At 38.9% G+C, this 12,067-nt stretch overlaps 1 protein-coding gene across 1 annotated transcript in view; it reads left to right on the forward strand.

The window, feature by feature from the left end:
* Nucleotides 1–5,324, forward strand: part of LOC117867859 (solute carrier family 35 member E2A-like) — a 29,248-nt gene extending 23,924 nt beyond the window's left edge. Inside the window, exons 8-9 of the mRNA XM_034753231.1 lie at nt 1,601–1,746; nt 2,464–5,324. Coding sequence (XP_034609122.1) covers nt 1,601–1,746; nt 2,464–2,710 — 393 coding nt within the window. The 3' untranslated portion in view covers nt 2,711–5,324. The remainder of the gene's footprint in view (nt 1–1,600; nt 1,747–2,463) is intronic.
* The last annotated feature ends 6,743 nt before the right edge of the window (nt 5,325–12,067 follow it).

Here is a 12,067-nt window from a genome sequence, read left to right on the forward strand (position 1 = left end):
GGGGGGTCCGCTGGGCCGGGAGCCGGGGGGTCCGCGGGGCCGGGAGCCGGGGGGTGCGCCGGGCCGCCGGGGGCCGGCAGTGCTGGGCGGGCCGGGGGTGGTCGGCCGGGGGCCGGGGCCGGCACCCCAGGGCCCGAGCCGACCCAGGCTGGAGCCGCCGGGGGCCAGCCTGGGCCGTGCCTCCTCCCCCCACACCGCCCCTTACATGCTACAGGCTTCCCACGACTCAAATGTTCGCGGGAAGCAGGGGAGGGGGCGGAGACTTTGGGAGGGGGCGGAGTTGGGGCGGGGGTGTGGGCGGGGCCGGGGCCCCTGGGAGTGTCCTCCATTTGGAGGCACAAAATATGGTAACCCTACCAAAACCCTTTCTTTGTTTGTTACTTGGTCTCTGGAAAATGCAGTTTTAACCAGCATATGTGTGGATCCCAAGGGGTGGTACCTCTCTGGATGTGTTTAAATCCTACACGAGTCATCTTAATCACCCCCTACTGGTTTTGGTTCCTGGAAGAGCTTTGATAATCCTCCACCATGAAGTAGATCACGATCATGCATACAATCCCTGGCCCACAGTGATATATAAACTTAATATATGTTCCACCAAAGATACTGTACGCAGTTACAATATCTGTCACAAAAGCAATTATTGTAACCATGCTAGCTAGATCAAAGAGGTCTTCAAAAATCTCCCCATGCAGTGCTTGGACACATTAGTGTGTTGATTCAGAAGATGCATGGTTCCTGGTTCTCTTTAAAATCTTCTTGTGTGATCACCATTTCATTGTTGTTTGGGGAGGGGGGGAATACAAATTATTTTCAAAAAGTGATGCTGGGGGTGAACCTTTGTTTTTAATCTGAATAAAAACAGCTCAAATATAAAGGAAGGAAGAGAGCAGCAATAGTGAGAGAACGTATGCCTCTAATGCTGATTACCATAAATTTTTGTGCTAGGTGATTACAACAGATTGGCAGACTTTAGGCTCTTTACATGAATAGAGAGCTCTTCTACTGAGTGACCTGAGATTTTGGTGCTAAAACCCTTAATTAGTAGAATTATAATAGCTGGTTAAGATCTCAACATGAATTCAGGGTAGATACTGAGAGGGGATGAGTTTGGACACTAACTCAGGGTCAGTGTGCTCTGTTTAGGGTGGGTTAGGAACTCATCTCATTGTGAATGGGCCAAGTCATCATGACAATCAAATTACATCAACAGTTACAAAATTAAATCTGTCATCACTTTGGGTAAGGCTAGGTGTCAGGGTTGGTGTAGGGTTAATAGCGAAGCTTTTTGTTGTTAACATGTTAACATTCAAAGGAGGAAATATCACACAGGATAAGTGACAAATAATGAAAAGTTCAGATAGATAAGGCTTAGGCTCTCCTTGCTCTCCCCTGCAGAGAAGATCAAACATGAAAGGTATAAACATTCCATCTCCTACTTCTGAAAATTAGATTAAATATTCCTGTCTTTATTTCCAGTATAAAGAAGTGCCTCCTTTAGGCCTAGGGGTAAAATTAAGTTGCCTAGCCTATGTTTGCTTGTAAAAGAAAACAGGACACAGCTAGATTCTTAAAATCCTGTTATATTCTTTGGCTTTAGGATGTGCCAGTGATTGGGAAAAGTGGAAGGCGTTTCAGTTACAACCAAGATGTCATTGTACTGCTCCTAATAGATGGAGTCTTGTTCCATTTGCAGAGTGTTACAGCATATGCCTTGATGGGAAAGATTTCTCCTGTAACTTTCAGGTAAAACTATAGATTTTGTGTCAAAATTATGGTTCTTTCCTTCCTCAGACGATCTCATACTGGTAACTGATTGAAAATGCTATATGGTGGAATAAATAAAATAAATTCTATATGTACTCCAAATTAATGAGGATGTTTTCCAAATCCAAAAATCAAACATAGGGCCAAATCCTTGTACTGTATGAGTAGTACCACTGGTTGCAAAGGAACTACTGCTTTTGTGTGTAAGGAAAACAGGATTTGATCCTTAGCATTATGCTTGTGGGACAGGTATGCACAGTTCTTAGCCTCATTTCACATAAATAAGCAACCACATAGGGATACACTTACAAATTGCTGAATGGAATTTTAGGTATGTGATTCTAATTTTAAAATATTTGCTGATACTGCCAGTTTTCTGGTGGGAATGAGTAGGTGAGTGGATTAGCCAAGGGAGAATTAGTGACATTCTATTGTATGCTTTTAAAAAAACAGCATGTCTCTTACTTGGTGACTTTAATTATTCCCATTAGCTCTCAGTTTAGGGATATTACACAAATGTTATTGCTGATACTTAAAGGAGTCGCTTTTTTATTAGCCTGAGCAGGAAAAGTGGAATCTGGCTTTCTGCAAGATAAAGCACCAAAAGATCCAAGTGTGATGGAGCATACTGAATATATTGTGTGTGGCGAATGTCAAAGCCTTTCAGTCCTTAATATTTGTGTTTTGTTGTTTCAGTGTTGCTAGTACTGTGAAGCATGCGTTGTCAATCTGGCTAAGTATTATTGTGTTTGGTAACAAAATTACAAGCCTCTCAGCCATTGGGACAGTTCTAGTAACAATTGGCGTTTTGCTATATAACAAGGCAAAGCAACATCAGCAAGAAACAATACAAAGCCTGGCAGTGGCAGCCTCACAACCCTCACAGAGCACAACTGAAGATACCAAGCCACTAATATCCAAGGATTTAAAGCCATATGATTGATACGGCTCTTAATTCTTCCATCACAACCTGACACAACTCAGAGGATCTCTGTCTTAAATGGACGCTACCCCAGCTGTTGACAATGCTTGGTTTCTTTGAATTCACAACAGGTGAAAGAATGGACTTTGCTGCAGAGAGGAAAAAAAGGAGAAGATCCTATAAGCCCTGGTTTACTTGAAACTGACATGTAGAACCGAAGACCAAGAGTAATCCAACGTGGTAAACATTGGCTTCATACTCCTTCCTTGACTCTGCAAATAAATAACAAGACTATATTGGAGATAAAACTTCAGTGTCAGATGGAAAAATAACTTGTACCCCAGCCCCACTAAAGTAATGTGATAACATGACCCATCCCTGTTTTCTGCATGCTTGCAGTAGGATGAAACTAGTGGATAGGAAAAAAATGTCTAGTTGCCACTCTTTTTAAACATCCTAGACTGTGTGTGTGCATGGTGAGGATCTGGAAGAAAGCATTTTGAAAGACTAAATCAGTCATTTTCGTTTACACAGCTGTTAGTGTAAACTATGAATATGGGCAGCTACTCTTGAGTATAAAGCCAGCAAAGAGAATTTGTGCTTTCCTTTGAAATTCTCTAACAACTGGAGCATTGCAGTTTGCCTGGGTACCGACCACATTTGTGTGTCTACAAACTGAAACACACACACACCTGCCTATATACTAGGAGTCAAAACAAATAAGTATAGTTGCTATCAGGCAAAAACCACTGGAAATTTTCAGAAATAAATGAGGCATCAGCATTTCCATAGTAAGTACTGTCTTAATTTTAGAAATATAAAAGTTTCCTTTGCATTGTAATTTATCATAAAATATTTTTAAGGCAAGAGGGGAATAAGTTTGATTTTTCTTTTTTTAATTTATAGGAGAGCAGTTAAAAACAATAGACTTCTTGAAACTCGGGGTTACAACTCTGTCTTTAGCTTTTGTGCTCAAGTATTTTAGTATGTCCTGTTACAGTGATAAGAAGTCAGAGTGGATAGAGTTTAAGGGTAGAGTTTTAACCTTAAACTGAGAATATTCTGACATCTGTTTTTTTTTTTTATTTTGCATGATATAGTATTTAAAAAAAATCAATGCTTTGAGAGAAAGAAGGTAGAAAGCTTCAGCTTCATTTTGATTATTTCACTTTTAAAAAATGCTAAATCTTTCTTCATTGTTGTCAAGATTACAGCATAGGCCTCTCCCTCCATAGGGCAGCTACAGTCATTAATCAAGATTTAGAAATTTCCTACAATAACTGGTGTAGTCCTGGTTTTACCTAATGTTAGTGAAACCCAAATCATTGTCATGAAGCACAGTGTATCATGCCATAGGGCATGTCCTAACTTTTATCAGACAAAAATATAGCAACTTGCTCTGTATACAGTCAGATTTATCTCTCAAACAATGTGGAAAAAAATAGAATCCTACTAAAGATGTAGTTACTAGGTAGGTACTGTCTTAAAAAAGTAAGACTTTTAAAAGTAAAATTAACATGTCTTATATGAATTTTACAAGTGATGGATTTGCTCAATCATATAGGGCTTTTAATATAAAAGAAATTGCCCTTTCAACTGCTCACAATAAGTTATTTTCTCCAGTAAACCAAACCATTAAACTACAAGTAACAAACCCCTATAAGATGCAATCTGGGGATCATGAAGTGTTTGGGCTGTGAAAAATTGGGAACAAAAAACAAAGCTAAGGTATTATTCTCAAAGTGTTAATCCTTTTTTGCCGCCTACACACTAATGTTTGCACTAGCTTTATGTCTGCCCATCTGGAGAGTGGTCTGTGCTGTAAGGTCAGGGATATTGGGTCCACACCCAAACAAAGCTATTCATTGTTTAAAAATCCAGTAGTTAATGTAGAGTGGACGTGCTGCAATATAAAACTGTTTCCTTTTAGCTGTTAGATATAACTTGCAATTGTAGTTGTCTCTTTAGACCTGTTTACTTATTTGGGCAAATCTGCTGCATGTCTAGATCCCTTTAGGGAAATAAAAAATTAAGCTTAGAGTTCTGTTTGACAACATGCTAGCTTCAGAAGAGTCTGTCTATATGAAAGAACCTACCATCTATCCCATAATAAGTTGAGCATAGTCAGTAGAATTTATTGGACGCATTCTGCACATAGCCAATTGGCATATGTTTCCAGCCTGGCACTATATTTTTCTCATCTACACAAGGGATAAACAGATCTGTAGCTCCATTTGCCTTGTGACAGCTCAACATCTAGCCAAATAAACTATGTGAATCAGCCAAATTTCTGATGAATGTCATCTAGATGCAAAGCCCTAGGTAAAGCTGTGCACTATGTGAGATCTAGCTCATTTTTAAGCTCTGCCTTCCAATAGTTGACTTAGCATTCTGCCAAGAATTTACGGTTGCAATTTCACTGAGATTTTCAAAGACCAGTATCCCTTCTTGGCTTACATAAAGGTAGTTAATTGTCAATAATTGTGCACGGAATCAATATTTTAACTGTCTAGCATATTTTTTATAGAAAGTACACATCTTCCATAAACTGCCATTTTAAGATGTTATATAAGTGGCTTAATGAAAGCATTGATTTTTTTTTTTTTTTTTTTTTAGCTTGTCCTGATGTAAGTTACTCAATGCATTATTTTCACTGCCAGTTTCTTTTTGGTTGCATATGCCTTTTTGTTAAAGAAAAAATACGTGAACTGCATGCAAAGATTGCTTGGATTGGGATCATTAGGTGGTTCAACAGTCAGGCCTTTGAGGTCCATTAAACTCCAAGAACAGAGTTCTCTAATGTTCTCTCTTTGGAAAACATGACAAATTTCCTGTTGCCAAAGAGTATAATATGTTTATTTGAAAACCGAAGGACACATCCTTATTTTGCATGCATGATTTTACTGCATCAGAATAAATATATAGGCTTGGATTTCTGGAATGTCATAGGGCCTTCAACTAAACCATTGTGTAAATACCTAGCTAATTTGGCAAGGACGGTGATACTGAAAACCACAGGATAAAGAAAAATCACAGCAGGCTAGGGCAGGTATTTATTTTAAAATTTCCCCCCAACCCTAGTATGGCATACTGATGCTTGACTGAAGGGACCAGCTGACTTGCAAATATAAGGAAACAGATAGTTCTGCATTTTGTACATTAACTATGATGATACTATCCCCAAAACTATATGTCCACCATCTGAAGATGTGGTTAATAAAGCTACTGTCAGACAATGATTATTATATATATTAATCTCCCCGTGGATATTAAATGCTGGGTTAATTGTAATTAGGTTGTGACCATTTCATGTTGAATCCCTTTCTCCCCTTATGACTAGTGATCCCAGTGTTCTAGCCACTCTGCAATTTGATCTTTCTCTAACTTTCCTATAAAAATCTGAGTAGCATTTGGCGCACAAGTGAATTACTGTGAAGACTCCATTATATTGCATTGATTCTGCTGCCTGGATTTTAGCACAGGTGACTTACTTAAGCAGCCATAAGGAATAATACCTTATTCAAATATGAATCAAAGCTGATATTTTTTGTTTGTTTTTAAAAGGCAATTATAACTCATGGCCCATTCCTGACTTTTATTCATAGTTTCTCCCCTTTTCTGCGGGTTATTTTCCCTGTGTTTTCATCTTTTAGTGGGTGTAGGTTAGGGATGTAAATATTGTTTAAAAAGTTAACCGTTTAAACTATTAAAATTATATTGTTTAATCGGTTAACCGATTAAAGGGAGAGAGGCTGGGGTTGGCTGGTCAGCCCGGGGCTGGGGCTGCTCTGGCCAGCTGGCCCAGGGTTGGGAGTTAACGGTTAGGGTGGGTTAACCAGTAAGACTAATGCTTACTGGTTAACCGTTTAATATTTTATATCCCCAGTGTAGGTGCTTTAAGTTTACCCTCATACCAATAGCAAGCGATAGGTGTCTTGAAAATAACTCGGACATTTTCTTTTCTCTTGTTCTCTTTCCAACCACTGCAGATCTCTATAATCACTCTTGTGTTTGTCTTAAGGACTGAAAGTGCTCCCAAGGCCAGCCCAACATGATGCCTCAGAACTGGGGTGGATGTTTAGCCTTGCTTTTCAACATAAACTTCAAACCAGAATGATTATAATGGAGTCATACAGTGGGATAAACTGAGTTTCTCTTGCAGCATAGCATGTATAGGGTAGTGGTTTTCTTTTGGCGGTCATGGAAGCCTGGTCTGTGTGTTAAGGATTCTTTTCAATGTCAGCAAAGGCATTGTGCTTTCCCCTCTCAACTCCATCCTCTGTTCTGTTTTCTAACTCATCACATAGGTAGCTCCTGTCTCCTTTTGAATGGATATTAGGACTTATCTTAACCACTGTGTGGGTAGGGGCATGTGGACTAAAAAGCCAGATTTGTATTCGGTAAGCTAGTATCGCTGCAGATTTGAGGCATGAATCAGCATTGGGTGTCATGGAATTTACAATCCTATAAATAAGAACACCTGTCCATTTTTTTTACATACACTGTGTGGGTAACATTACATAGGGTTGTCTGATTTTAGGGTCTTATTCAGCTAAGATGGGCAGTGAGGCAATAAGCCTGCAAAATCCACAGACTTGGCATCTAATTCACCTAAAAACAAAATTATACCTTGCAACTGTGGCTCAGACTTTTGCAAATAATTTATAAAGCTTTTTAAGCCTCTTCTAGAAAGCTGAACACTTCATGCCTATTTAAGCAGCATATTACTAAAATAATGGTGCTTCTGGAACCATTTTGCTAGTCAAATTAGTAACCCTATCTAAGAAAATATGAGTCAAACTACACCAGCTGGGCACCTTCTCTTTGAACGGTTTTTAGGAGAGAATCAAGTCACTTCTTCTCTATCCTATCAGTAAGGGATGGAGAAGAGGAGGAGGAGCAGGAGACCAGAAATGGTCATCAGTATCCACTTTGAGAGAATTTCAGTTCCTGAATTGCAGTAAGGCAGGGCTTACTGAAAGCCTCAGAAAGTTGTGTGGTTCAGCACCCCGAGAGCCAAGTTTTTGCTAACTAGTCATTGATCAGGAGAAAGAATCAGTGAATTGCCGTTTCAATGCAGGCAGACGGATCTAAATGAAGATTTAAATAAGTGTGTTACAGAAGAGAGGAATTTATAAAGTGGGTAATAGTTGGGTGAACAGATAGCAAGTGAGAAAAATTGGGACCCTTTTTTTCCCAGGGGAAACGAGATAGTTGTGTTTGTAAGATAGAGCCCCTAATATCAGGATGTCTGGTCACCCCAGCTAAGGGTATTGGCCCACCATTCAGCAGTCCTTTAAATGGAAGATACCTTAGTGTCTGAGAAACTTGAAAACACAGTAGCTCTAATTGCTGCTTCTATGTCAGGGCCAAACCTTTATGTATTTGATACCAAACTACGAATGTTGGACTGAAATACACTGTACATATTATTTTGTAGGTATTTTGTATAGACGCAATTCCGGTATTTATGTAAGGTAGGACATTTGAGTACTTCCTAAAAAAAATAAAATCCATCATGCATAATCAATTAAATATAACTGTTAATTCTGTTTGTAATACATATCTGATCCTGTGGATACCAATCATGATTGTTCCTGTGTATGCTGCAAACAGACATGATTAAACATCCTCGTTTTTTACTTATTCTTGAAAAGAATAAAATTAATGTGTAATGTTTTTATTATTTCTTCTAAGAAAAAAATAAAAAATTCCATCATGTAAGTTTCTATCTGTGAATGTGGTTATTTAAATACATATGAAAACTTTCTTCAGTGATCCGTGACTGTACCTTGGTAACGCAGCTGAAACTCCCAAACCCCAGGCATACTGGGGACGATGAGGAAAAAAAACAGCCTTTTTCTATTAGACAATGTAAATCTCTCTCTGGGGAAGGTGGGGCACAGTGTATTCTGGTGAGTAGAGCAGCTAACAAGTAAGGACTTTTAGGGCATGTCTACAAAGGGATTAAAAAAAACCCATGGTGGCCCAATCAGCTATCTCTGGCTCATAGGGCTTGGGATTTGGGGCTGAAAAATTGCTTTGTAAATAAAATTGCTGGAGCCCAAACTCTAGGATCTGCAAGGGTTGATGGTCCCTGAGCTCAGGCTGGAGTCTGAGCCAAAATGTTTGCACAGCAATTTTTAGCTCCACTGCCCGAGCACCGTCAGCCCAACTGTCCAAGTCAGTTGACCTGGGCCAACTGCAGCCATGCTGCAGGTCTTTTATCCCTGTGTAGACATACCCTTAGGTTCTAAATGTTGTCTGTAGGAGTGGAGTGTGGTCTAAGGATTAGAGTCTGGGACTGGGAATTAGGCCAGCTGAATGCAGTCTCATTTCTACTACTGAACTGCCTTGTGACCTTTGACAAGTTGCTTAATCACCCTAGCAATTTTGCCCACCTGCAAAATAAGATTAATACATTTGTATCTCATTGGGGTGAGGGTTTGTGAGGCTTAATAAATATAAATAAATTAATGGAGATATCCCATCTCCTAGAACTGGAAGGAACCTTGAAAGGTCATTGAGTCCAGCCCCTGCCTTCACTAGTAGGACCAAGTACTGATTTTGCCCCAGATCCCTAAGTGGCCCCCTCAAGGATTGAACTCACAACTCTGGGTTTAGCAGGCCAATGCTCAAACCACTGAACTATCCCTCCCCCCTTTAATGTTTCAATGCTTCTGTTTGACAGTACTAATTTTTGTTATAATTGTATAATTAAGCTGAATTCCACTTTGACTGGTTTTTGTCATCGAATTTCTTAGTCTGTTATAACCATATATGGCTTTCTTCATCTGCTGTTTGTTCTTGAGATTGCCTGTTTTCAAGTTCTAGGCACCATTGTGTCAGAATTTGTAATGCTTGTTCTTTCAGTGTGCTGCCTCCTAGTGTGCATTCATTCCTCGATCTATGACATTTATATGCTTTATTTCAGAGCTTTTGCATTACTTGGATGTCTTGATTTTGTTAATTTAATGTCTTTCTAACAGTGATGCTCTAGCTCATCAAAAGTTGCTCTAGCTCAACAGAAATTAGGATTTGATGCAAGAAATTCTTGGTTAAATTTCTGTGCCTTTGGGTACATCTATACTTACCTCCGGGTCCGGCGGTAAACAATCGATCTTCTGGGATCGATCCCGGAAGTGCTCGCTGTCGACGCCGGTACTCCTGCTCTGCGAGAGGAGTATGCGGAGTCGACGGGGGAGCCTGCCTGCTGCGTGTGGACCCGTGGTAAATTCGAACTAAGATAGTTCAACTTCAGCTACGTGAATAACGTAGCTGAAGTTGCGTATCTTAGTTCGAAGTGGGGGGTTAGTGTGGACCAGCCCTTTGTTTCATGCCAGAAGTCAGACTAGATTATTATAATGGTCCCTTCTGGTCTTAAAATCAAAAAATCTTTAATGTTAATGAAAGATGGTGACATGATAACTCTGGAACTGAAATCATCCTATATATGGACAGAATATGTGCAATAAAAGCTGAACCAGATAGAGGCACTCTGTCAGAATGATGACCCATATTATAAGGAATGTATCAGTACACCTGTCCTGGCTTCCCTTGACACTTGCAGTGAGACTCCCAGTTGTGGTGTTTTTTTCATTATAGACACAAACACGTTTCCTGTAAATTTCCAATCCAGAATAGGTAAGGCATCTGGTGTGCATTCAGCTGGTAAGCTGGAGGTAATTAATACCTCCTAGCTCATTACAGAGCCACAAGGAAAAAAATTTGGCTTAAGTTGTTATATAAAATATTTAATTTTTATTTAAGAAATTTGTTTTAATAGAGGTTATTGAAAATAAGCAAAATTTTGTTTTATGGGGACTTTACCCTTAATTTCTACTTGGGCTGTTGATTAATCGCAGGTAACTCTTGCGATTAACTAAAAAAAAAATTTGCAGTTTTAATTGCACTGTTAAACAATACAATACCAATTGAAATTTATTATATATTTTGGATGTTCTATATTTTCATATAGTATTCTGCGTTGTAATTGAAATCAGTGTTTTTTATTTTTTGTTACAAATATTTGCACTGTAAAAATGATAAACAAAAGAAATTGTATTTTTAAATTCACCTCATACAAGTACTGTAGTGCAATCTCTTTGTTGTGGCAGTTCAACTTACAATGTACATTTTCTGTGTGTTGCATAACTGCACTCAAAAACAAAACAATGTAAAACTTCAGAGCCTACAAGTCCACTCAGTCCTACTTCTTGTTCAGCCAATTGCTAAGACAAACAAGTTTGTTTACATTTATGGGAGATAATGCTGCCCACTTCTTAATTACAGTGTCACCTGAAGTGAGAACAGGTATGGCACTTTTGTAGCCGGCATTGCCAGGTATTTATGTACCAGATACGCTAAACATTCATAGGCCCCTTCATGCTTCGGCCACCATTCCAGAAGACATGCTTCCATGCTGATGATACTCATTAAAAAAATTTGTTAATTAAATTTGTGACTGAACTCCTTGAGGGAGAATTGTATGTCCCCTGGTCTGTTTTACCCACATTCTGCCATATATTTCATGTTATAGCAGTTTGGGATGATGACCCAGCACACGTTGTTCATTTTAAGACCACTTTCACTGCGGATTTGACTAAGGGCAAAGAAGGTACCAATGTGAGATTTCTAAAGATAGCTACAGCACTTAACCCAAGGTTTAAGAATCTGAAGTGCCTTCCAAAATCTGAGAGATGAGGTGTGGAGCATGCTTTCAGAAGTCTTAAAAGAGAAACAATACAGAAACTACAGAACCTGAACCACCAAAGAAAATTAACTTCTGCTGGTGATATCTGACTCAGATAATGAAAATGAACATGTGTTCATCTGCCGTGCTTTGGATTTATCAAGCAGAACCCCTCATCAGCATGGACGCATGTCCCCTGGAATGGTGGTTGAAGCATGAAGGGACATATGAATCTATAGCACATCTGGCATGTAAATATATTGCAGCGCCAGCTACAACAGTGCTATGAGAACACCTATTCTCACTTTCATGTGACATGAACAAGAAGCAGGCAGCATTATCTTCTGCAAACGTAAACAAACTTGTTTGAGTGATTGGCTGAACAAGAAGTAGGACTGAGTGGACTTGCAGGCTCTAAAATTTGTTTTATTTTTTAATGTATTTTTTTTGTACATAATTCTACATTTTAAGTTCAACTTTCATGAGAAAGAGATTGCACTACAGTACTTATATTAGGTGAACTGAAAAATACTATTTCTTTTGTTTTTATACAGTGCAACTACTTGTAATCAAAAATAAATATAAAGTGAGCACTGTACAACACACATGTAATTGAAATCAATATATTTGAAAAAGTACATAAACATAGTAATAAAATACCATTTATTTAAATAACAGTGTAATTA

This window comes from Trachemys scripta, chromosome 19 (assembly GCF_013100865.1).
Source record: "Trachemys scripta elegans isolate TJP31775 chromosome 19, CAS_Tse_1.0, whole genome shotgun sequence".
In the NCBI taxonomy this organism is placed as follows: Eukaryota; Metazoa; Chordata; order Testudines; family Emydidae; genus Trachemys; species Trachemys scripta.